This window comes from Dicentrarchus labrax, unplaced genomic scaffold (assembly GCF_905237075.1).
Source record: "Dicentrarchus labrax unplaced genomic scaffold, dlabrax2021, whole genome shotgun sequence".
NCBI classification, from domain to species: domain Eukaryota; kingdom Metazoa; phylum Chordata; class Actinopteri; family Moronidae; genus Dicentrarchus; species Dicentrarchus labrax.
In genome coordinates, this window is record NW_026136711.1 from 11,591,185 (window position 1) to 11,618,115 (window position 26,931).

At 42.6% G+C, this 26,931-nt stretch overlaps 1 protein-coding gene across 2 annotated transcripts; it reads left to right on the top strand.

Moving 5' to 3' along the window:
* The first annotated feature begins 12,332 nt into the window (after window positions 1-12,332).
* On the top strand, window positions 12,333-26,930 carry myh7ba (myosin, heavy chain 7B, cardiac muscle, beta a). Of its 2 annotated transcripts, XM_051415881.1 has the most exons (44): window positions 12,333-12,398; window positions 12,679-12,839; window positions 13,325-13,428; window positions 13,545-13,688; window positions 13,861-14,017; window positions 14,143-14,170; window positions 14,451-14,547; window positions 15,112-15,135; window positions 15,269-15,361; window positions 15,482-15,545; window positions 15,639-15,737; window positions 15,818-15,921; window positions 16,030-16,168; window positions 16,256-16,374; window positions 16,752-16,901; window positions 17,096-17,266; window positions 17,352-17,531; window positions 17,633-17,765; window positions 17,855-17,931; window positions 18,269-18,356; window positions 18,439-18,556; window positions 18,642-18,765; window positions 18,909-19,045; window positions 20,859-21,114; window positions 21,229-21,471; window positions 21,637-21,813; window positions 21,908-22,053; window positions 22,150-22,240; window positions 22,320-22,709; window positions 22,801-22,927; window positions 23,018-23,136; window positions 23,252-23,448; window positions 23,537-23,720; window positions 23,887-24,052; window positions 24,179-24,303; window positions 24,386-24,501; window positions 24,607-24,799; window positions 24,915-25,118; window positions 25,287-25,412; window positions 25,694-25,864; window positions 25,974-26,078; window positions 26,195-26,290; window positions 26,431-26,565; window positions 26,813-26,930. In XM_051415881.1, exons 2-44 carry the CDS (start codon window positions 12,743-12,745, stop codon window positions 26,822-26,824), a joined length of 5,826 nt encoding a protein of 1,941 aa, XP_051271841.1. In that variant the 5' UTR covers window positions 12,333-12,398; window positions 12,679-12,742; the 3' UTR covers window positions 26,825-26,930. The 2 variants fall into 2 exon arrangements, with proteins under 2 accessions (XP_051271841.1, XP_051271842.1); XM_051415882.1 differs by lacking the exons at window positions 12,333-12,398; window positions 12,679-12,839; window positions 13,325-13,428; window positions 13,545-13,688; window positions 14,451-14,547 and having other exon boundaries at window positions 13,970-14,017.
* The last annotated feature ends 1 nt before the right edge of the window (window position 26,931 follows it).

Sequence of the window (26,931 nt, forward strand, 5' to 3'; positions counted from 1 at the left end):
TCAAATCCAGACACAGTGCTGATTTGTTGCAGAGCAGGAACCAGGCCAGTGATTGACTTGGATTTATTTTATGCACCAGCAAGACCCCATGCAAAGACTGAGAGGCCTCCAAAAAAAAGCCCACAGCCGGGTCCTTGTTTTTTCTTTCCCTGAGACAAACTCAAGACTGTAGAAGAGGCAAGTGTGAGTATAGTGGGTGGGAGGCAAGGCACCTTGCAACAGCTGGTCTGAATTATCCGTGGGGTCGGGGGTAGTTGGCTCGAGGAGTTGGAGGGGAGGCGAGGAGACTCCTGGCGCCAGGATCGGGCCAGCAGGTCAGGGAGGATGACGATTACCAAAACACTAGCAGGCAGCCATAGCCCTGCAGAGAGGGGGTGTTCCTGGCTCACACCACTCACAGCTACAGGATGGGCAGGCGAGTGGACGACCATGGGCGTGTGTGTGCGTGTGTGTGTGTGTGTGTGTGTGTGTGTGTGTGTGTGTGTGTAGGAGAGAGAGAGAGAGAGAGAGAGAGAGAGACTACTTCCACTTCCTATGAGATAGCCCCTTCCTGTCATTGAGAAACACAGAGAAACACCTTGTTAATGACTGTTGGAATGAGCTTTATTCTATCAGTAAATACAACAAGGCGAGTGTATCAGGGTTTACATGAGCCCAAAGCTGGCTTATAATATACCAAAATACTGCTTTACGCTTTATTTTATAGAATGGAACTTTTGTTTGTTTCTGTTAGCCATAAAACCAGCTGCTTGCAAGGTGCACATTAGTCACAAGGTTCCTTTTGTGCTTCCTCTTAGACTGAGCTGACCACATGTGAATAGATTCACAACTGATGGTGCTGGTCACATACACTAACATAGCTCCCTCTGCTGGTGAAGGTGTGACACTGGACTAACAGAGAAGAAGAATTACAGTAATCATACAAAATGTCAGGAGAGTGTGTGTGTGTGTGTGTGTGTGTGTGTGTGTGTGTGTGTGTTGGTGTGTTCATTTTTAAAAATATTTTCACATAATTACTTGTCAAACTTCTACATCATACAAAGCAGCAAATCTTCAACCTTGATAACATCTCTTCGTCCAAATCTCAACGACATAATGCACACAGTGTTCAATTGACCTGTCTGAGCCATATTTATGGTAAAATATGAATTTCTAATTTATTACTTCAGCTTTTCATCAGGTAAACACAAGAGGAACAACAAATAGTGTCAATGAGGCTACGAAAGTTTCTTATTCTTAATTCATTGGCTTTACTTAGTGTCTAATCTACTTGTAACTACTGAATGTGTTAAGAGTTAGCAAGCACAACGAAAATAAACTACACCCAAACTTGATTCATATCTGACCCAGGTAGACTGCAGTTCATCACTTCTCACCTGAAGTTCAGATTCCCCTCCACTCGCACCGCGGGTCTCTCCTCCTCCTACCTCCCCTTCCCCTCATCCACCTGACGGCCACCTCCGCCATCATTACCTGCGGCTGCTTCGGATGCTGCTGCTGCTGAAGATGAAGCTCCGTCATTGCCACCAGCAAACATCTGTGTTATTTTAACACATTTGGCAGCATCTGCCTGAAGGGCTTGTCTCTTTTTAGCTCTAATTTTTTCCGCGCCTCCTTTCCGCTTCTTGCTGTCCTCCATTTTCGTGATCTCCTCTTTCCCTGTATGATTGATTGATTGACAGCCGAGGCCCAAGAGGGAGGGGGCATCGGCCCTCGGCTGTAATTGGTCCAGCCCAGAATCAATCATGACTAAAGGGCCGATCTAGCAGTTTTGTGTACCATTAGGTATCATGACTAATAACATTACTAATACTAGTACCATTAGTAAAAAAAAAAAAAAAAACGCCCGGCCCAAATTCACCAGCGGTGTGCGTGGGCCAAAACAGGAGCTTTCTTCATTGTCTCACGTCATTTAAAAGCACAGACTCTCTCGCTGACTTTGCATCTTTACAATAAACCACATCTGGAGAGATAATCTGACCCCACAGCAGTGTACATGTTGCATTAAGTCTTCACAAGTTAAGCAGGTTTGGAGATTTGTATGTGATGATGAAGTTCCACTTCAGCTGAACCCTCTATGGTACGCATTATGATGCCAGTTAAAAAAATGTTTGGAGTGTTTTTATGTCTTAAAATAGACTAAATAAACATAATCTCATAATCTAAAGAAATTTTATAAAAAATATATATTTTTAATACATTTTTGGGGTTTGTTGCCTGTAGGCAACATTGTACCATAACGGTGCTAAAGTGAAAAAGAGAGGGTTTTTTTTATTATTATTTGAAAATAATTTATTTCATAAACGTGTAAACGATATAATAGCTTCAACAGGTTACAATACAAGCCATTTTAAATTGAAAAATATTATAAAAGGAACTATATTAAAAGGTTTCTTGTCTGAACATTGCCTGTAGGCAACATTGTACCATTGTGGAACAACCCAATGAAATGAATCTTTCGAAGAGTTGTAATTCTAAGCGTAAGCGTAATTCTTCAACTTTAACTGAACTGATTATCAAAACAAAGATCATAACCATTTGCAAAACAAGAAACTGGTGTCAGATTCCAGTTTTTGATCATCACTCCTTCATTTCAATGATGTTTCCTATCAGTCCCCTGTGTCTTTCCTGACGTGCGTTGCCATCATTTGTGGTGTTGCTGCTCAATGCTTATGGAACTCCATGAAGGAGTTTTTTTCAGGAGTGAAGCACAGCTAGGTGACACATTTTGTGCACTGCACTTCCACTATACCCTTACATCCTGGGTATTTGCACCTGCCCCTTTTCTCCACCCAAATAGGTCAGTGGTCAGTGTTGTCCTGACACACAAGTTATGATGGCACTGCATTCTTCATCACTAATTAATTCTTATTCAGCTTCACTATGCTCAACCTGAAGTGTGATTTCTACCCTCTACCTCCTTAAAGGGGTATAGAATGAGGCTGAATTCATTCTGTAAATGGAGGAAAATGTGTGGAAATTATAAGAAAATAGGACAAAGTTATAAGGCTAAATACGGCAAAGTTCACTATGGCCTACAGAGTATAGTAATAGTCTGAACTTTACTGCAACAAACATCAAATGTATCTTTGTTAAATTGTAAAGATCATATGCTTTTGAACATTATATATACCTAAACACACACTACCAAAATCTCATGCTGCCATGGTGATTCCATATTGGTTCACTGTTGCCTCAAGGCAACATATGCAATTGTCCATAATGGTATGTTGTTGCCTCTGGGCAACAGTTGCATTTTATCAAAAGTTTCCATTATTTAAATAGAAAACAAAATTGCATTAAACTATCAGAAATGAAGGGCTGGTCACATATTAGTGTGAATATATTTTTTTCCAGCTGGAAAAGTTCCTGGAAATTATGTTTTCAGACCCTTTTTGTGGCGCAAAATTGCAAAGCTGTTTCCTTTGAAAATGTCTGCAAAAAAGGGTTTCAATATGGCTTCTTGAAAGTCATGTGACAAATTAAAGCATTGTTATTGGTTCCTTATGGTCTTCCCTCTTTTTAAAAGTATAGTATCATTCAAAAAGATGCATTGTGGAGATTTGACAGGCCAAAAATGGGTGTGTTGCCTGAGGGCAACACTGTACCACAGAGGGTTTTAAGATCAATTAACCTTTTCTTTTGACATGAAATGATAATGCTTAAAAATACATTATGTAAAACATCTGCTGTGCAACTGTGGATCAATTGGTAGAGTTGGCTTTTGTTCTAATATGAGAAGAATTTGAACAAGAGCTTCTCCTTTTTCAAACGAGTGAACGTCATCTATGTATATTTTCCTCCCTTTTCCGTCCTTTAATCTCCAAAGTTTACGTAGATCCTTCTATTTCAAGAAACTATAGAGTGACTACCACAGTATGAATAAATATATACAGACATTTAATTTGGGACAAAACTGTCACTGTAGAGGGAACATGTAATTAATGCTCTGTGGCAGTAGAGGGCAGCATAGGTCAGGATCACAATAGTTTCCTCCAAAAAGAGCAAATCTGCTTCACATTTCCCATCCTGTTTTCACTGACATACAGTTAACATAATACCCTATAACACCCCCTCCCCTGAGGAAATATTTGCCTCTTTCCAAAAATCCTTCAGATTCAGATTTTCGTTCACCTCTGTGCTGGCCTCAGCCACAGGTAAGAGGACTCCTCCTGAGACTCCAAACTCTGATGTTCACACTATTCTGGTACTGCCAATTAGGACATGACAACAGACCGCTAACACACTGTTGTATTGTGCGCTAAATGCAGTGTGAGAGAAGAGGAGGATTGGGGTGCACACGATGCCAGCTGTCCGAGTGTCTGGCCTGCTGCCGGGAAGTAGCACTTCTCTGGATGCCAAGTTGATCCTTGTGTTACGTCTCGGAGAGTGAAGCAGGAGCACAGGGCTTTCCCTCAGGACTCTCTTCACCTGCTCCTGCTCCAGCTTGTTACTGCTCAACATCCTGGGGCCCCACATAGCTCCGACTAGCTGTTAAATGTTGGCAGGATCTCTTAGAGGCCTGGGGAGGAAACTTTAGGTGGGACTGAGGCAGATGTCCGCTGCTGGTAAAACTAATGAAAAAACTGGAGCCAAACAAACTGAGTTGACAGTTGTTGTGGAGTAAAGATGAACTCTCCTTAATGCACAGACCATGTAAAACTCCCCATGTACAGACCCCCTCCAGACATGTATGAAGACATATATATGAAGAGTCTGCTTAGAACAATAAGGTGTGTCTGATATGTTTTTACAAAAAAAGGAAAGGATTAGGGTTAGTATAATTTTCACATTGAAATCAACTCCATCTAGCTCATTAAAAATACCAGAATCTCTGAATATGCAAATGTTGTTTATTTCTAAAGTTTTCCACAAGATGTCTCCTACTTCACTGTAAAGTCCATTCTCAGTGGATGTTTACTGGTGGCTTCAAGTTTCTACATCACAATTGTAGAAGTTTCATACTGGACCAGGATTGACTTCCTAACTATTTGTCATGTCACAAATCATGCTGCTAGGCCCCGCCCCTTAAAATCTGATGTTCAATGAGCTCAGAGAAACTTTCCACTTTCAGCAGATTAATGTAAAAACATCCTTCTAGTGTCAAACTCTGCACAGACATCATTCAAGAATCATACTGTAGGAACAAGAAGAAAAATAGATTTTTGAGTAAAAAGGGGACTATAAATGATGGATCGTTAGATTGTTACTGTGTGAGACAGGGAATGGCAATGTATGGCAGTAAGTCTGAGCTCTCACTCAGATGAAAGAAATCCATGAAAGATGGGATGAAGAGAAAGGGACGACACATGGCAACTGCTTTTGGCTGAATTTGAACCCAGAGTCCCTTGATATATGTCAGCTGTTGGCACCTTCAACCAGGATTCCCAAACATTTTTATGTTTAAGACCTCCACATTCACATGCAAGGTACTATTTACTTTACTTTACAACACAGGGTTGTGTAATGAAGTTCAGGTTTCAGTTCCCTTTATGCCACTCATTAAAACAAAAACATATATATCGAACAAAAATTATATTCAGTACGTCATAAAATGACACAATGAAGTGTTGAGGGTGAATTAAGCAGTCTCACAGGGAAGAAGCTGTACTTAAATTGTAATTGGCAATATGTACCACGATTGTTGTTTTGTTTTTTCAGTTTATTTAATATTATCAGATGTAGGATATTACACTGAAACACACAGGTACAATCATGTCAAGTCCAAGTCTTTTTTCCATTGTGGTCATGTAAGACATCATACTAGCAGCAAAACAACCCAATAAATACCTTTACCTTTTAAATTCAGATCGCTCCACATCAAACATCCAAAAATTAATTCTAAAAATTTGAAATGATTACTGAATGAATGATGAATAAATTACAAATCACAAGACTTTAATATGCAGGAAAGGTAAATTATTCTAATTCCTGAAACAAAATAACTAATAATAACTATTATCTCCAATATGACTAATCAGTGTAAATACACATATCAGGAACTATTGTAGAAATGCTTTCGTCCGGCCATGTCATTTAATCTTTTTAAATGGTGCAACTGTCCTCTGTGTGTCGCTGCCGTAATGCCTTCACATATCAGCATGAGAGGCCTGTTGTCTCTCTGAGGAAGCTCAGCATAGGTTCAATCAGGAAGACCCACTCCTTATGCCTCATTCATTCACAATTTTCTCACTCTCCTTTCTAATCAGATGTGAGCATTAACTCTTCCAGTTAATCCAGTCAGACTCCACAATCTCCTCCAGACAATCATACTGCTGCTGTCAGACTTTAAATCTGTTCTCTTCTCTGCTGCATTCAGCTGTCATTTCAGTGCAAAATCATTGCGACCCTCATGTAAGCATGTCCACCCCATTCACCTCCAGTTCATCATATCCAGAACCAGCGTTCTCTAAATGTCTTCATCACCACCACCATCAATGTCTAGACTCCATCAGGGGGGTCATATAATAATCACGGCTTCACCAACCCATTGAAATACAACGACGTCACGATGGGGTCTAAGACTTTTCACATTTCTCATCATTTCTTCATTGTGTACATTTATTCATTCACCACTCTGTAGTGTTAATGTGTTATGTTATGTTATGTTATGTTATGAGAACATGATTTTTGCCTCTAAACTAAAGTTGACTACTGTAATGACTGTAATAAGTTGCACTAAAATGTGAGAAAGAACATGTTAATAATTGAATCTAAAGATTCATGTGTTATCAAGCGTGTTAGGGAAGCTACCAGTTACTTCACCCTAGAAGAAGTTGAACTACAGGAAGAAATCTAGTTTTAAAGCTACTTAGAAAAAGTAGTTCAACCTACAGAAACTAGTTGGGTAGCAGGATGTAACAACAACTTCTCTCAACATTTGTTTATAAATAGCAAAAAATTCTAATTTCACAGGTGAGCCGACAAGCCAGCTTTGTAGTTCCAGTTTCAGTAGTAAACTACACGATAAATGGCAAAAAAAAAAGTATTTTAACTATTTGAATCAATATGAATGTAGTTGAACTACCAGTAAGCTACAGCAAAATACTACTAGTTTAATCAGATGTAGTTCATCACTCCCCAACACTGGTTATCAGTTATTTTTCTGACCTTGGGATTTCTGAAAACATAAAACTTAACGCTCTACGGCAGCTGACTTCAGTATTTTACATGTGAGGATTTACACAATAAGCATGTTAATGAACACATGTAAGAGAGATAAAGTTCAATAGACAAGCAGGGATCAGAGAGATGAATTCAATGTGTAGCTGAATCCGTTGATGCTTCTACATTTGTATTCTGTATAAAGGCAACAAGAAATTTCAGTTAAATTAACTTCAAAATACTTCATACAGCCGCCAAAGGTAGACATTGACATTTATTTTACATACATAAAAAAACAAATCTAAAAATATAAATATGACACGATAAATTTCTGACTTTATAATAACATCTATGGGCAGAAATATAATATTTATACGTATGTGTATAATCACCTGAATATAGGAATTGTTGTGTTTTTGTTACATAAGAATGAGCCATTTTTTATCTACAGACACTTTGCGACCACCATAGTTTCTCCTACACCCTTCACAGCACATTCTCATTCCAAGGTCGTCAAAAACAGACACGAGCAGTATTGCAACTAAATCCTACACGTCCTTTAATTACTTATTACTGATAACGCCTTAATAAATGATTTATCATCCACTCATTATGTCTTTATTTATCAATTACAACAGCCACATAAAGCATGACTTATTAGAACGGCATTATCAAACTTGTGCATTCTCTTGTTGGACTCATTTTTATTTCAGAGCTGAGTCTCCTCGGGACTGTGCTCTGTGTGTTTGCTCAAAGACTCTGAGGGTCATCCGGTCAGTTTTCCTGGTGGACTAACTGAACTCACTGAATTTGATGGTGTAACACACGTGCAGCCAGTGGGCCACTTCTCTCTCTGTGTTTGAGCAGTTGCCACAGGCGACAGGTGACGTTGTCTTCTGTGGCATAGGCAGTGATGGTGTTTGTGTGTACGCGTGAATGCATGTGCATGTGTGTATAAAGGAAATATACGAGGGCTTGGAGCCTGAGTAAACTGTGAAAGAGCCGCCACGCGGCTTGCTGAAATGCCTCTCATTGTGACAGCAGCTCTGTCTAAACAGCAATTATGGTCAGAGGCCGAGGACTGCCACCTGCATCCCTGGACGTCTTTAACAGAGCCGCAATGGGACTGACAGTAAATTAGGTGAAGCTATGTCTGCTCTGACAGTGAGATGCTGTAGGTCACTAACTGAAGGTCTTTCCAAGCAGCTAGACAGGTTTCCCCTCCAAGTCTATTTAAAGTCAAGGGGAGCAACTGAAGTCATGTCCCGCTGTTTAGAAATGGTGAGAAAATTAAATACAGGACATTAAAAACATGAAGGAGTGTCTTTGTGAACAGAACTGTTCTGTACAGCCGTGATAGTGAGCGAAGCTACAATGAACACTTGAACAGCGGTATGATCATCTCTGACATCAGCGATGTGATGGTAAATGGATAAACATAATCACCTTATTGTTCAAATCGTCATACAGGAAACATTCAGCAATACAAATCAAAGTTGTTAAGGCTGTTTTGAATGAAAGTCCATCACTTTAGTCAGCAAACACTTTACATCAGGCGTATCTGTGTCAGCCTAAAAAGCTGTCTGCCTTCATTGTACAAATAAATATGTGGATAAACTGAGAGTAGCTGTGTTTACTCTTCACTACATTCCTGTCTATTATTACATATCAACAGATTTATCTCTGTGTTGGATTTCTCAGTGTAGTGTGTTTAAAGGAAGCCTTCGAGCTCCTGCGTGATGTGTCGAAGTGTCCATGCAGTCTTGTTAACCCTTTCCTTCGGCTTTATTGGGCAGGAGGGGCTCTCACTGGGATCCTGGAGTGCGTCAGATTGTCTGCGGGCCTGTGTTTGGATAAGGCAGCATGCCCATTGTTTCTGATGCCCCAGCTGGGCCGAGGTATGCCTCCATGCTCCTGAAATAGAAAGACAGCTGAGGGCTGCCATGCATACTGAGGGCAGGGCTGGCCGGGCAGGCCGGGCCCACTGACCCAGACCGCAACTTAGCACAATGAGAGATGGGGTATTGTCTGGAGCCAGAGGCTAATAGCTGAGGCATCAAGCCCCCAAACGGCTTGCTAAAAGACTGATTAACTCTGCTGCGTGTTATTGTTGCCTGTGCATGGTTGGGTGTCAGGGAGGTGGAGTGGGTATGGAAGAGTAATTGGGGCTTTAGAGCGTGTTTGTGCCACGCGTCAGGCCGTCTCCACTCTGATGAACCGATGGCTAAGACCTGAGCCCACACAGTTGCTGCAAGGTATTGTGGGCAGGCGCGAGGCGATTACAGAAATATCCACCCTCCATGAATGCTTTGATCCAAAATGAAACACTGCTTCACCGCCCATTTTTAGGTTACTGCTATAGAGGAAATAGGGAGCTTAATATTTGTTCTCTCAAGCAAGCCAACTTTTATAGCACGTTTTACAGAACAGGATCAAAGAAAATTATTTAAAAACAAAAGAATATATAAAAACAATGAGGGCAAAGGGTGCACAAAACACAAATTCCACAGTTATAGTAACATGTATATATATATACATTATAGTAACATTATAGTAACATTTTAAAGATGTTTTACTGAAAAAATGTGACTTGGCTTCTCGGAGAGTTTGATGCTAAGATAGATAGATAGATAGATAGATAGATAGATAGATAGATAGATAGATAGATAGATAGATAGATAGATAGATAGATAGATAGATAGATAGATAGATAGATTTAAAACCAAGAGTAGGGCACCTGGTTAGCTCAGTCAGTAGAGCTGGCAACCCATATATACAGCAGCCTCGGTTCCAATCCGACCTGCAGCTCCCTTGCTGCATGTCATCCCCTCTCTCTGTGCCCCTCTTTCCTGTCTATCTCCAGCTGTCTCTCTATCAAATAAAGGCATAAAGGCCAAAAAAATAATACTTTAAAACTAAGAGTAAACAACTGAGAAAAAGTCAAAAGAAAGCTTGTTAATTACTACATTATCTTATTGACTCCCTTTTTAGCAAAGAAAAGAAAACTATAACAACAGGATTTAAATTTTTATCAGTGAAGTAACATTTTGTAAAGCCCCCGTGTCACAAGTGTTGTTCCTGGTCATCAGTCCCACCTGTGCAGAGGCCGAACATGGAGAGAGATGTGAGTGTGTCGTGTGTGATTAAACACTGCTGAGTACGACTGCAGTCATAATTCCCAATCTCTCTCCATCTCGCTGCCTAAGCCTGCTGGCATTTGGTGTATGATGATCTAAAACAACTGTGACCGACCCCCAGATCAAGTCTTGATGCCCAAAATGTCGCCTACTCACCAAACTGTCGGCCGGCCAATCCCCCTCTCAGACTGAACTGTGGACTCAGGGCAGAGGCCTACAGCTGCATGTCAGTTTGGTCATTTCATGTGAGAAGGTAATTCAAAGCTGCACAAATGTATATTAATCAAAACATGAGCATCAATGGGCTTGGCCACATTGGGGTCTAAATGATTTTGAGGAACACTAGGGACGTAAGGAGAGCTGTTGGTCTGAGAAGTCAGCTGTTGCAGTGGGCTGCAGTATAGCAGTGCAGAGAGATGTGCTGGGGGACTATGCGAACGCTGCATTCACTTCACTATGTGTTTGTGTGTGCGTGTGTGTTTATGTGCTGGAGTATGTGGACTTATTTAAAGCCAGCAGCTCTGGGGACTTTGGGATTCATCTCCTCCTCATGTGTTATCAGCATGCCAGCTTTTCAAATGGTGCAGCAAGTGACATAGTACATAAACCAGCCTCTGCCTCTCTGAAGAGCCCCTTGTCCCAGAATAGCTCAGGCCCGCTCTATCTAACTGATGCCCAAGAAAGTTTGGGCCATCACGGCAACACCTCTCAGTCTGCCACGGCAACAGATAGCGGCATCAGTAAAGATGGCCACCCTCAAGACATCCATATGGGAGTTTGTTTTCTTGTTTCTCTCTGTGTGTGTGCTAAGAGAAAATAGAGAGCAAACCTTGTCGGTCGTATTACAAGTAGTATTACAAACGCGTCTCAGGGTTTCTAAAAGTTAAATTGTCTTGGCTGGCAGCAGACGGCCATCTTCGGCTTATCTACGTGGCTTTTGCAGAATTCAACGCAGCCAACAGTTAACAGTCAATCTCCCTATCAGGAATGCTGGACTCTGGCTTTGTCTATTCTGAGAAACTGTGGTCCCCTTTCCCTCCCCCCCTGTGCTGCACTGTCACCCTGCTCTCATACCAGGCACCAACCTCTCCCCTTGCTCTGAAGGTCAGATCTGGTGGAGCCAGGGTGTGAGAGGCGCAGTGCTTATGCCAGAATTACTGGATACACAAAATTACAGCAGCTACGTGTGACAATATCACACACTGTGCTATCAGAGGGTAGTTACCAAGACACTTCACGTTTTCATCTGAGGCCCAAAGTGCTAAAGCTCCGCATATTGCTGAATACAGCCTCGTAGCAACAATGTGAAAAACTAAAATTACAGCTAGAATCTTTTATCACATATGTCTTGGATAAATCGTCACTCGCTTTTACTGCTTTCCAATTCGAATGGGACACTTTATTGTGTGGTAGGAGCCACGCGCCATGTTTCTCTCTATTAATATAATGTTGTGTATTTATAGTAGCATGTTTAATGCCACACCGCTCCTGAAATAATCTCTTCTAAGGTTGCATCCTCTGTGGCCACACACAATAGCAAACATCTCTGTTGGCACTTAACAACACAAAAGCTGCAGGGCTATTACTTAAAGGCAACATGAGTCACAGAAAGTGGGAAGAGTTCATTTGTGTTTCTCAGGAGGTTGAGGGTGGGTAAAAACAATTATAGATGTGAAGGCAAGACTACAGGCTGTAACTTGAATTTACCTTGAATAATAATAAAGTGGTTTCCTTGAGAATATTTTCTAAAATTTCCAGTGTTTGTTTCTAGGTGTGGACACAAGTTATGGTCCTGTTGGAGCAATGATGCACTGCCCTTCAAAATCCACAGAGTGAAAAAATTCCCCCCTGCAGGGATGCTCCTAGTGCAACTCTCTCCCACTCCCTCGCAGTGTGTACAGTGCATAAAATAACTGGGATACAAAAATAGCCGGCTGGGGTTTAGCGCAATGACAAAAACGTAGCTTTCCTTTTGTGTCAATTGAGACAGGCGCTCAGCACCAATAGGCGTCGGAGGAGGTGGCATATGCTAATGAGGGACAAATGTCCACTGACCGTGACCTTGAGAAACACAGTATAAAGGAGGGCACATCTCACCAAGCTGTTATTTCGTTGTGGTCGTCCTGAGGTCACTGGACAACTTTTTGCCTTTGTTTGGTAGGTCGTTTATTACGCATTTTACGCGCGGATTCGCTGCCATTTATAGCCTCTTGTAGAGTGATAATTTCATTTTCAGAAGTATAGTATGGTCTACCTTCACTGGCACGTGTCAGTTGTCGCGCTATGTGTTTCTTTATTGCTCTCATTTGGTGATAGTGGATTTGCGCTCTTTACGCACAAGCAGTGTTTTCGATGTCACCTATAATGGGAAGCTGAAGTGACAAAACAGCTTTAACTTTAAAGACTACTAACGCAAAGCTTTGTTTTCTTACCAAAGGAATTCCTCACCTCGTCTGTGTCACTGGTGCGTCCGGTTTTGGGGGCCGGGAGGAGTTTCCACCATGTCGCGCTATGACACGAAGGAGTTCGGGGAGGCTGCACCGTTTTTACGCAAATCTGAGCTGGAGCTGCTGGCGGCGCACACCGTCGCTTTTGACGGTAGGCCTAATAAGGAGAGTTCAAAGACACGGAACCTTAAAGGGCAATTCACATTAAATGTATTGATATCTGAAATTAATTCAGTTTTGTTTTTAAATAAGTCAAAAATTGAGCTGATTGTGTGAGATTCTGTCATTGCAGTCTCATTTGTTGCAGATTTTCACATAAACAATTCTTGGAAACATAAAAAAGTATGAATACTATTACTTTAATTTGATATTAGTTACTTTGAAAGTAGAATGTAACAATTTATCACTGTTATTATTATTATTATTATTGCAATCTTGTTTTTGGAAAGCTGCTGAATAAAGTTTTTCAATAACTCTGCAATAACAGACTTGTTGAGATTAGTAATTCTGCCATATTTAGTGAAGATTGGGTGTATTTCGTCATCAGTCTTTAAAAATTGCCAACTTGTGTTATGAAGAGTCTTGCTGTTTCCCACCATCCTCCCACTCAATGCACACACTCTGCTGTACTGTTAGGTAAGAAGCGAGCCTGGATCCCTGATGAGAAAGAGGCGTACATTGAGATTGAGATCAAGGAGCTCAGAGGTGACAAAGTCATTGTTGAAACCAAAGATGGGAAGGTAAGTGATAATCCCTCTATATGTTGTAATGAATGAAAACCCAAACAATTCAACCCTGTATGCACAGTGCAATCCAATGTTCCACTCCTCATGTCTGCCTGTGTCCATCGCTTTAGACTCTGACAGTGAAGGACGATGACATCCAGCAGATGAATCCTCCTAAGTATGACATGATTGAAGACATGGCCATGCTGACACACCTTAACGAGGCCTCTGTGCTATACAACCTGCGCAGACGCTACTCTGCCTGGATGATCTATGTGAGTACTCCATTAAAGACTTCCCCTGTCGTATGTTTCCATGTTCCCATCAGAGGCATGATTATTATCCAGATTACATTACAGCATTGAGCAATGTCAGCCTTTGAGTAGCAGAACTGTTCATTTTGGCCTCAGGTGATGTATCACACTGTTTTATATCCTGTTTCCTCAGACTTACTCCGGGCTCTTCTGTGTGACGGTTAATCCATACAAATGGCTGCCCGTCTACACGGCTCCTGTGGTCGCTGCTTACAAAGGCAAACGCCGCTCTGAGGCGCCGCCACACATCTACTCCATCGCAGACAACACATATAATGACATGCTGCGCAGTGAGTGTTCCAATGCACTAAAGTATTGTAATGATATACAATACACAAAACCACCAATGCACTGATACACCAAATACAAACACATATACTCATCATTTGCTCTTGTGTTACTTTGTCTTCATCAGATCGTGAGAACCAGTCCATGCTCATCACGTAAGTTATATATTTTTATTTGTTTCAAGTCACAAATCAGAGAAAAAGCAGAGAGATTATATATAAAATATAGATCGTCCACACACTGCCACTTTAAAGATTTTATATTTTTCCTCCAAAGTTTTGGGTTTTTACTAAAGCCTGTGTCCTCACTTTTTTCTTTTTCTTTCTGTTTTATAACATGCAGCGTAATGATTTTGATTTACACTACCTTTGCCAGTTTTGTGACCAGTTTTTACCTGTTGTATGTACACTTTGCTATTTTTTCACACTCCTATAGCGGAGAATCCGGTGCTGGCAAAACTGTCAACACGAAACGTGTCATTCAGTATTTTGCCATTGTGGCAGCTCTTGGGGACACACCTGCCAAAAAAGGAGTAAGGCTGATGTGGCAACCCGTATTTTTGTTTCCCAGCTTTTTTTCCGTATTTTATTTTTCATTTTCTTCATTTTTTTTTTGGTCCCAGGAATCCTTCAGTGTATCCCCTTTAAACCGTGTCCTTACATTTTCCCCACTGTCAAAATGGTGACTGTCAGAACTGATTACATTCATGTCTGAGTCTTCCCCTCATGTGTTGTGTAGCCCTTTCCAGCCACTTTACTCTGCTTTCTTCATGATTTTTAAACTATTTTTCTTTTCTCATTTCCATATCTTTTCTTTATTTTTTTGCTCCAAATTTTCCATTATCTTTCCCTTTGCTTTGAGTTTTGCTTTTGATTTTTCTGTCTTGTTTTATGCTCATTTTTCCTTCCTTTTTCTCCCCTGCGTTCACCACACTTCATCATATAAAACAAGGTGGCCATTGGTTTTTATCACAGCTTTAACAACCAGTATCTAACTTTCCAGCGGTTATGATGTTCCCCTTTGATTGTGAGATTATTATTCAATTGTGCTTTATAAAATACAACACTCACAGTCTTCTCACCTTATTCTTTTGCAGCAAGGTCCTGCCACTAAAACAGGGGTAAGTTTAAGCTGCAGAAAAACTAATGCAGCTACATTATCTTTAACAAGAACTTAAAACAAGTAATTAGTAGAACTGTAAATTGTAAAAATAGTTTGACTAGGCATGTTCAAATTTTACTTTTCTCTTCCAGGGGACTCTGGAAGATCAGATCATTGAGGCGAACCCCGCCATGGAGGCGTTTGGTAATGCCAAAACGCTAAGGAATGACAACTCATCCCGTTTTGTGAGTATTCGAAAATCCCTGTAGATATTATACTGTTTATTACACATTCATATGGAGTTGATACTTCTGCTTTTTTTGGTCAAGTTCATATTCATAGATATTTTGTAAATTTTTCTACAGGGCAAGTTCATCAGGATCCACTTTGGACCTACTGGCAAACTAGCCTCGGCTGATATTGATATATGTGAGTTAATGGTCAAACATTGTATTCATCGTGTTTTTTCTCTCCTTGTTTCATGCCTAACAGGAACATGTTACTATACCTTCTGTTCTTCAGATCTTCTGGAAAAATCCAGAGTGATATTTCAGCAGCCCGGTGAGAGAAGCTACCACATCTACTATCAGATCATGTCGCAGAAGAAACCAGAACTGTTAGGTTAGTCTCTCTGGCTGATTTTGATATTTTATTAAATACCACTGCAGGTCTGACGTGATCCTATAAACTCTTCATTCCAGACATGCTGCTGGTGTCCTCCAACCCGTATGACTACCATTTCTGCTCCCAGGGTGTGACCACAGTGGAGAACATGGATGACGGACAGGAGCTGATGGCCACTGATGTAAGAGCTTTTATTTTCTCCACATGGAGAGAAATTTGACTGAATTTAACACAGCGATTCAAGCAGATTAGTGAAGCTGTCAGATGACTCTTCCCGGCTTCTTTACAGCATGCAATGGACATCCTTGGCTTCCTGCCCGACGAGAAGTACGGCTGCTATAAAATAGTTGGAGCCATCATGCACTTTGGCAACATGAAATTCAAGCAAAAGCAGCGCGAGGAGCAGGCGGAGGCTGACGGCACTGAAAGTGAGAGGCAGTAACGAGACATTTGGTAAAAAACATACGTTTGATTTAAAATCAAGTTTGTGATTTTTGTCCTGTTTCGGTCTCCAGGTGCAGACAAGGCCTCATACCTGATGGGAGTCAGTTCAGCTGACCTCATCAAGGGCCTCCTCCACCCAAGGGTGAAGGTGGGGAATGAGTATGTGGTGAAGGGACAGAATGTCGAACAGGTGAGGAGATACAATGTCTGCTGTCTCATTATTTTGATAATATGAAAGACAATGAATGAGGTCATATTCTATAAAATCAGGGGAAATAAGGCACAATCGAACAGCAAATCTGTCAATATGTCAGATACATAAACACAGAACTGCAGTATGAAACATACTTTACATGGTAGAAAAGATTCAGTGTGTGCTTCACTTCATTCTGCTAGACGACTACTATGCTGATGAAGGATGGCTTCTTATCCTCAGTCGATCAATATACTCGCCACTCTACACACACTAGAATCTGGTATCTAGGCAACAGAGGCTATCCATGTGAATTACAGCTGTATTCCTCCTGTGTGTGTGGATGTATGTGTATTTGTGCGTGGGTGCGGCAGGTTACCTACGCCGTTGGTGCTCTGGCCAAAGCCACGTATGACCGCATGTTCAAATGGCTCGTGGGACGGATCAACCGCACCCTGTACACTTCCCTGCCTCGCCAGTACTTCATAGGAGTCCTGGACATCGCCGGGTTCGAGATCTTTGAAGTAAGCTGCTGCATACTGCAAGTGATATTTGTTAAAAACTATTACCATCACAATGGTTTTATCAGTCTATGGTGTATATGTTTGTGCCTCATCCTTTCCTGTTAGCTGTACTGCAGGGTGACAGATGTTCTCATGTTTTTCATGCTGTTCACTTCTAATGCTTCCTCTGAACACCTGTTTCTCTTTCATTGCAGCTAAACAGCTTTGAGCAGCTGTGCATCAACTTCACAAATGAGAAACTGCAACAGTTTTTCAATCACCACATGTTCATCCTGGAGCAGGAGGAGTACAAGCGGGAGGGCATCGAATGGACCTTCATCGACTTTGGGCTGGACCTTCAAGCTTGCATTGACCTCATTGAAAAGGTGAACAAGGCCTTTTATCCATAATGGATAAAGTTTAATCACAAATTAGGGATATTTGACTAATTAGCACGCTCTCTTCCTGCAGCCCATGGGAATAATGTCCATCCTTGAAGAGGAGTGCATGTTCCCAAAGGCCACAGACAACAGCTTTAAAGCCAAGATGTATGATAATCACATCGGCAAGTCGCCCAACTTCCAAAAGCCGCGACCAGACAAGAAGCGCAAGTACGAGGCCCATTTTGAGCTGGTGCATTACGCCGGCGTGGTAAGCGCGTTGTCACTAAAGCCCCAAGAGACAGTCTTACAACATTAATTCTTACATACAGAACTTCATCATTTGGATGTCCCTGCTGTTTTTTTTTACAGGTTCCATATAACATTATTGGCTGGCTGGATAAAAATAAAGACCCGCTGAATGAGACGGTGGTGGCGTGTTTCCAGAAGTCCTCCAACAAGCTGCTAGCTTCTCTGTACGAGAATTATGTCGGCTCAGACTCAGGTACAATAAGCAGGATTCTGACAGAGACTATAGTATATAGGGGACACCTTAAGGTTGTCAGATTAATCACTGTGATGATTCCCTCGCAGTATCCGACCCCAAGACTGGGTTCAAGGAAAAGAGGAAGAAGGCAGCCTCTTTCCAGACCGTGTCTCAGCTTCACAAGGTGAGTCTAACACCACCACATTACGGATGCAGGTGAACGTAGACAGAGATCAACTTTCAATGTTTTGTGTGCTGTGAGGAATTGTGGGCATCACTGGACAGCGGGGATGGAGGCAGTTAAGACTTGCAGTGATGTTTAGGGCAATGATCACATGAACATCACTTTAAGTCTGTGCTGGCTCCTCTCCTTCACCTCAAGGATTTCACGTGTGAGGTACACAAAGTCCTGCAGAATAATAAAACGTTTAAATGAAGAGCATGTTGGTATTTTCTGCTATTGTTTTACAGTAGAATCATTTTCATTTAACTTAATTTGCTGTGTTTCTCCCATCCTTCAGGAAAATCTGAATAAGCTGATGACCAACCTCCGCAGCACCCAGCCTCACTTCGTTCGCTGCATCATCCCTAATGAGACCAAGACTCCAGGTAACACACAGCACAATCATCACATATCATCAGGAGCTAAACAAATGGGACTAGGCTCATCTTTAATATATGTTCTGTGCAGGGATCATGGATCCATTCATGGTGCTGCACCAGCTGCGCTGCAACGGTGTGCTGGAGGGCATCAGGATCTGCAGAAAGGGCTTCCCCAACCGCATCCTCTACGCTGAGTTCAAACAGCGGTACAGATCATGTTCAGATCACTCTTATATAGATTTGAATCATAGCGATAGTCTTGAAAGAAATGACTTTTATTTGTCTACTCAGCTACCGCATCCTGAACCCTCATGCCATCCCAGATGATAAGTTTGTGGACAGCAGGAAAGCTGCAGAAAAGCTGCTGGCCTCCCTGGATATCGACCACAACCAGTATAGATTTGGACACACAAAGGTAGGAGGTAGCAGCCTGTGTAATGCAGGGCTCTAAATGGCTAAATAAGCAACCAGCACGCCCCATATGGTTATTAAGAATTATTTTAAACATTTCTTTTTAAATTATAATAAATAAAAAATAATCTTTCTTTTGTCATGTAGGTGTTCTTTAAGGCGGGCCTCCTGGGTCACCTCGAGGAGCTCAGGGATGAGCGTTTAGCCAAAGTCCTGACGTTGCTGCAGGCAGCCGCTCGTGGCAAAATCATGAGGATGGAGCTGCAGAAGATGATGGAAAGGAGGTAAAAAGAGCGAAGTGACTTTCCTTTCTAAATCACTTTTTTTCATAAACTTAAATGAATTTAAAATGTATTCTTAGGCACAGGAAAGCCTTTGAGCTTGATACCTCACAGGAAGGTGAAGACATGAGTAAAAAAAAAAGACCTCCCCCAACAGTTGCTCCTCTGAACAGGTTCAATAGCAACACGATCAGCCGCGAGTCTTTCAGCTTGTGATACACTATACCTTAGTGTTCACTCCCTCGCTCTAGCATGTGTGGCATGCAAGGGCAGTGTTATCGGCGCGTGTGAGGCGTGTGCTTGCCCTTGTATGGTTACCAGGCATGTGTGTGGCCCTACTGTTAATAAGGGCTCCATCCCTTCCTCACACACACACACCCATCTCGCAGGTCTGCGGCCATTCTCTCCATCCACTCTCTCTCTAAATTAAACAATGCTGACGGTGTCCTCAGAGCCAGGTGGCGACATGTGTCAAGTGGCAGCTGCTTGGGCCCTCCCTAAAAATACAACCCCCGGCCCCCTCCGTGCCCCATGGCCCCTGGCCCCTTTTGTCCGCGACGCCTGTACTTCTAAGTGAGTGCATTGGTGGGATATGTGCGGGGGGGGGAGATTTAAGTCGGCCATTGGACAGAGGGCTTTGGTTTCTAAATAAACACAGACGCTCACCTTTGAGAGGCACCCGGCATGGAGTCATGTCAAAAATGCAATCAGCTCCCCCACCCTCATTCAGTCACCTCCCACCCCGGCGTGTGCACGCTCACTCAAACTCACCCTCTACACACTGACAGGAAGTCCTTGACCAGTCTGCTCTGGGTCCATATTTAGGGCTGTGAGACGCCATTCTACTGAGACTAAATCAATCTGGTAACCCTGTTTGGTCACAGTCATGAAACATCAAAAGCAGCATTAGGTGTTTGATTTCATGTCGCATCCCTCGGTGTATGATTAGATACAAGGGCAGTTGCAGGATTAGTGCCAAAAATTAAGCACCAAGGAGAAGTAACTAAATAAATAGACGGGGAACTCCGGGATAAATCTTTTTGACCTTCTTCTCTTTACTTGATCTGAACTTCACTCTGACTGCTGTTAAAGCACCTTGTGGTCTATATCAGTTGTTCCCACCCTTTTGTGTCTGATGTACCCCCACAGCCCTGTCAGATGAGCTCAGTTACTCCTTTATCAGTGCAATCAGTGATGGTCCAAATATGTTCACTTGTATTTAAACTGAAAGTTAATTTAACATTAATAACTATAGATTTTTCATACAGTTGAACTGTTTAGGTGGCTTTGGTCAAGTTCGTGTTTGTACCACTACTGATAGAAACTGTTTCAACCATTTATCCATGACTATTTAACTTTATTGTTTATCAATTACTTTAGCTAACTACTGCAACCATTGTTTCATTCTTTACTTTTAGATATTTAAACTGTTAAATAAATTAGTTTTAGCTAACTACTTTTACCTTAATATTTATTACCATATCTTTTTTTACCTTACTTTTTTTAACTAACTGTTTAGTTCTCTCTGCTCATTTAAAAAAAATGTTTTATGCACTTACTCCCGAACTGCAGTGTGTGGGTGTTTTCAGCTGCACAATATGTGGATATATAGTATATTCTTAACAAGATTGATTTGAGATATTCTACATTCTTTACATAACTCTTGCAGAAATACATCCTGGAGTAAAGTATACCTGATTGGGAATCACTGATCTCTGTGCCATTTTAGATTTGTTTTCAACCTGACAAGAAAGATTTTAGTGGTAGAAAAGGTTTCACTCTTTCAATCCCTCCATTCATTTCATCTTATTTTCAGGGAGGCTCTGATGATCATCCAGTGGAACATCCGGGCATTCAATGCTGTCAAGCACTGGCCTTGGATGAAGCTCTTCTTCAAAATCAAGCCTCTACTGAGGAGTGCTGCCACCGAGAAAGAGCTGGCCTCTCTGAAGGAGGAGCTGGCCAAGCTGAAGGAGGCTCTGGAGAAATCTGAGGCCAAGCGCAAAGAGCTGGAGGAGAGGCAGGTCAGCCTGATCCAAGAGAAGAATGACCTCTCTCTACAACTGCAGGCAGTAAGTGGCACTGTGTATTCATTCATATACACCCATTCGGCTTTCGGAAAGACAAATACTGTAGCAGTGTGGGAATGCACTGAATGCATACTCTGTCTCTCCTGTCTCCCATAGGAGCAAGACAATCTGGCAGATGCGGAGGACCGCTGTGACCTGCTCATCAAAACTAAGATCCAGCTGGAGGCTAAAGTGAAAGAAATCATGGAGAGGCTGGAGGATGAGGAGGAGATGAACTCTAATGTGCTCGCCAAGAAGCGCAAGCTGGAGGACGAGTGTACTGAGCTGAAGAAAGACATTGATGATCTGGAGATCACTCTGGCTAAAGTGGAAAAGGAGAAACATGCCACGGAGAACAAGGTAAGGAAAGTGGAACAGGAGAGCCATGAGTTTCCTCCAGAGGGCGCTAAGAGGCCACAGAAAGAGCCAGAGCACATTCAGTGGATCATATATGTAGGTAGAAAAATAAAAATAAATCAAAAGTTTTCAAAATTGTCAAAAATATTTTCTTCCTCTGGCTTGCAGGTGAAGAACCTGGTTGAGGAAATGGCAGCTCTGGATGAAACCATACTAAAGCTGACCAAAGAGAAGAAGGCTCTCCAGGAGGCTCACCAGCAGACTCTGGACGACCTGCAGGCAGAGGAAGACAAAGTCAATTCTCTGACCAAAGCCAAGGCAAAGCTCGAGCAACAAGTAGATGATGTGAGTCTTTTATCAACTAAAAAAGCTGAGAAAAAAAGATACTATTGTATAATGCATAATATGTAAAGCCTTCATCCTTCCTTCTGTGAATCAGCTGGAGGGCTCACTGGAACAAGAAAAGAAGCTGCGTATGGACCTGGAACGGGTCAAACGTAAGCTGGAGGGAGATCTGAAACTCTCCTTGGAGTCTGTTATGGACTTGGAGAACGACAAGCAGCAACTTGAAGAGAAGCTGAAAAAGTGAGAGTTCTTATACATTAACAGAAAAAAACATGCTATTTCTATTAAGAAGTAATGATTAACGATGATTGGCATGTATTTTTTTTTTTTTACCAGGAAAGACTTTGAAATGAATGAGATTAGCACACGGATTGAAGATGAACAAGCCTTGGTCAATCAGCTCCAGAAGAAGATAAAGGAACTACAGGTGGAAACTTTTAACCTTTAATAGAGCAGAATCATCACTTTGAAAAAAGTATAAAAAAATAACCATTGCTTTTCTCCAGGCTCGTACAGAAGAGCTGGAGGAGGAGCTGGAGGCTGACCGGGCTTGCAGGGCCAAAGTGGAGAAGCAGCGTGCCGATGTAGCTCGAGAGCTGGAAGAGCTGAGCGAGCGCTTGGAGGAGGCTGGTGGAGCCACCTCAGCCCAGATTGAGATGAACAAGAAGAGAGAGGCGGATTTTCTGAAGGTGCGGCGAGACCTGGAGGAAGCCATGCTGCACCACGAGGCCTCAACGGCAACCTTGCGGAAGAAGCATGCTGACAGCGTTGCGGAGCTGAGTGAGCAGATTGACAGCCTGCAGCGAGTCAAGCAGAAGTTGGAGAAGGAGAGGAGCGAGGCCAAGATGGAGGCTGACGATCTGGCCTCTACTGTGGAGCAACTCTCCAAGGGCAAGGTAGCTAGAAAAATGAAGATAAACACACTGAAAGAATCAAAGTAGTAGATCAATCCCTCAAAAAACTAAAATGTCCATCTCTTGTCTGCAGGCCACTTCAGAGAAGATGTGTCGCCTGTACGAGGATCAAATGAACGAGGCCAAAGCAAAGGTTGATGAGCTCCAGAGGCAGCTCAACGAAACCAACACCCAAAGGGCCCGTGCTCAGGCTGAGAGTGGTAAGGAACTTTTATTTTTATTATAAATCTCACAAACAGTTTTCACAGGGCAGTTAGTAACACAGAAACCTTTCTCTCCTCCCCATGTAGGTGAGCTGAGCAGGAAGCTTGAAGAGCGGGAGGCCATGGTCTCCCAGCTCCAGCGTGCCAAGAACTCCTTCAGCCAGAATGTGGAGGAGCTCAGGAAACAGCTGGAGGAGGAGAATAAGGTCAGCGCCTTTTCACTGCTTGGTCAATTCGTTATGTACAAAGGTGCTTCTGAAGAAATTCAGAGTTCGTCCTGTTGGACTAATTGCTCTCCACCATCATGATTGGTCTCTTAAGGCTAAGAACGCCCTGGCCCATGCACTGCAGTCATCTCGACATGACTGTGATCTTCTGAGAGAGCAGTACGAAGAGGAGCAGGAGGCCAAGGCTGAGCTGCAGAGAGCTCTGTCCAAGGCCAATGCCGAGGTGGCTCAGTGGAGGACGAAGTACGAAACGGATGCCATCCAGAGGACTGAGGAGCTGGAGGAAGCCAAGTGAGTGAGATGTATTTTTAACTTACAGAATCAGAGGGTTGTTTGAATGCGTGAGCATCAAATTGTCTGCTTCTCTGCTTCTTATTAGGAAGAAGCTGGTGACACGCCTGCAGGAGGCTGAAGAGACCATGGAGGCTTCCAATGCCAAGTGTTCCTCCCTGGAGAAAAGTAAACATCGGCTCCAGACAGAAATCGAGGACCTGGTCATTGACCTGGAACGCGCCAATGCTGCAGCTGCTGCCCTGGACAAGAAACAACGCAACTTTGACAAGGTATTAGCTGATGTCAACGGTTATGGGATTAATTATTAGATAATTAATAGCTCATTTGAGCATCTGTCTTGTTACCTGATGATTTGGTAGAATTGGGTTCTGGTACCGTGTACTAAAAAGCCAATTCATGACTTTTGCTCCACTGCAAAACAATTGTTTCCCCCAGATTCTGGCTGAGTGGCGACAGAAGTATGAAGAGGGCCAGTCAGAGCTGGAGACCTCTCAAAAAGAGTCTCGTGGCCTGAGCACCGAGCTCTTCAAACTGAAGAACTCCTATGAGGAGACCCTGGATCATCTGGAGACCATCAAGAGGGAAAACAAGAACCTCCAAGGTATCGGTCGTTGTTATTGTAGATCACATCGTAAATACTCAGTGAGAGGGTTGAACTTAAACAGAGCTTTAGTTCTAATTGACTTTTACATTGAAAATATGAACAGTATTTCTGCTGCTCCCTCAGAGGAGATCGCTGACCTGTTGGATCAAATCAGCCAGGGAGTGAAAACCATCCATGAGCTGGAGAAAATGAAGAAGGGTCTGGACATGGAGAAAAGCGAAATACAAGCTGCCCTGGAGGAAGCTGAAGTAAGCAGTTTGATGAGGTCTCTCACTTCCTCCTTCTTGTGCTCTTGAATGTCTTCAAGAATGAAGTTTCTGTCTGTCTCAGGGCACCCTGGAGCATGAAGAAAGCAAGTCTCTCCGCATCCAGCTGGAGCTTAATCAGATGAAGGCTGATGTTGATAGGAAGCTGGCAGAGAAGGATGAGGAAATTGACAACCTCCGGTGAGATTCATTGATTACTCTTTTTGTCCTAATTTTTAGCAGATCTGCGATTATATCCCATCAACCACTCCATATAAACTGCTTACTCATAATTTCACTTTCTAGCCGTAAACACCAGAGAACGCTGGAGTCCATGCAGGCCACCTTGGATGCCGAGGCCAAGTCTCGCAACGAGGCAGTGCGTCTAAAGAAGAAGATGGAGGGTGACCTAAATGAGATGGAGGTGCAGCTTAACCATGCCAACAGGCAAGCCTCAGAGTCCCAGAAACTCCTGAGAAACTTGCAGGTTCAGATAAAGGTGTGTCCATCTAGCAGCTAGTTGATGACCTTACCTGATGCCTCAGATTCATTAGTGCATGGAACAAATTCCATTGTCAATAAATCTTTCACTTATACATGATCTGTGACTCCAGGACATTCAGTTGGAGCTTGATGAGACTATTCACCAGAACGAGGAGCTGAAGGAGCAAGTGGCGGTGACAGAGCGCCGCAACAACCTGCTGGCTGCTGAGGTGGAGGAGCTCAGGGCGCTGCTGGAGCAGAACGACCGTGCACGCAAGCTAGCTGAACATGAGCTGCTCGAGGCAACCGAGAGAGTCAACCTGTTGCATTCTCAGGTAGGAAGATGCATTTAAATCCACACTGCAGTGCATTTATGGTAAATAAATAACATTAAATAAAATGAGCTTATCATCTCAGTAGATGGGAATGAAGAAGGTATGTCATTTTCAAGATAAATTTTTATCGTGAGAGGATTCCTGACATTGACTTTTTTTTTGCTCCAGAACACTGCACTGATCAACCAGAAGAAGAAGCTGGAGAGTGATCTGTCCATGCTGTCAAATGAGGTGGATGATGCTGTGCAGGAGTGCCGCAATGCAGAAGAGAAGGCCAAAAAGGCCATCACTGATGTAAGATCTTAACAAAACAAAATATAAAGTGCATGATATAAGATATTTACACTACAAATTAACTCATATGTGTCTACAGGGGATTCAGTAGTGATCTGGTTGACTGTCCAGCCGTCACTGTGATTGTAACATTCTGTAAATAGATCTCTGATGTAATTAACCAGCTTATCTAACATCCACTGTAAACTGTGCCAGAGGCCTGTTGATGTTGCTGCTGGTTGGTTCCATTCCAGTTAGAGATTACTTAATGTCAATTTAACTCTGAGCCTCTGAATTTGCAGGCAGCCATGATGGCAGAGGAGCTGAAGAAAGAGCAGGACACCAGCGCCCATCTGGAGAGGATGAAGAAGAACATGGAGCAGACCATAAAGGATCTGCAGATGCGTCTGGACGAGGCTGAACAGATCGCCCTCAAGGGCGGCAAGAAGCAGGTCCAGAAACTAGAGGCCAGGGTGAGAGATGAGAGAAATTAAATGTAGCCGCTGTCCCACCTGATAATCAATGAGTTTTGTTTGCAATTTGTGTTGAGTGGACTGGTCATTTTTCTGATCTTGTTTTTAGGTCAAAGAACTGGAGAATGAACTGGAATCAGAGCAAAAGAAGAGCCAAGAGTTTCAGAAGGGAGTACGCAAGTATGAGAGGAGAATCAAAGAGCTCTCCTATCAGGTAAACTATCTGTCTGTCTGCACATAGAGCATGCAATGGTTCTACAGTATGAATGCATGTCTTTTTCATTTTACAAATTGAAAGTAAGGAAAGAGTTCCCTGTGCTGTTTGTGCAGGCTGAGGAAGACAAGAAAAACCTGGTCCGGCTGCAGGACCTCATTGACAAGCTGCAGGTCAAGGTGAAGAGTTACAAGAGACAAACTGAGGAAGCGGTGAGTCCACTAGCAAAAGTGCAGTGTTATTGTATGGTTAACCACACCAATAACCATAGCTGAGCTGGAGGGCTGGAGTGATTTATAAAGTCAGTTCACTGTACATTTAAATGATTTCCTTGGCTTCCTCCTCTCTGCAGGAGGAACAGGCAAATGTCAACCTGTCTAAGTACAGGAAGCTCCAGCATGAACTTGATGATGCAGAGGAGAGGGCCGACACAGCCGAAACACAGGTCAACAAGCTCCGGGTTCGCACCCGGGACCAAGGTAGCAAGGTTGGTAGACTAAATACATAACACATTTCATATTACCGTATGCTGCCGAATTGTATGACCTTTGGAAGTATTTATTAAAATTAGCCAGCAGGCTTAATAACAACTAATCTTAGAAGAGACTGGATGCAATCCTCTGTTGAGGATGACCTCACATAGCTCTCTCATGTGATCTCTAGTGTGGTCATGAGTAACTCTATGACACTGTGTATGTGGTTGCTAATAAACATCCCTGACTTGTGTATTTCAGCTTGCTGAGTGATGTGTTGAGGCTAAACACTGCAGCCAAACATATCACAGCCAGCCAGCTGCAACAGCTGTGCTCGACTGTGAGGACGCATCCAAATAAAGACTTTTAAACCTTTAAAT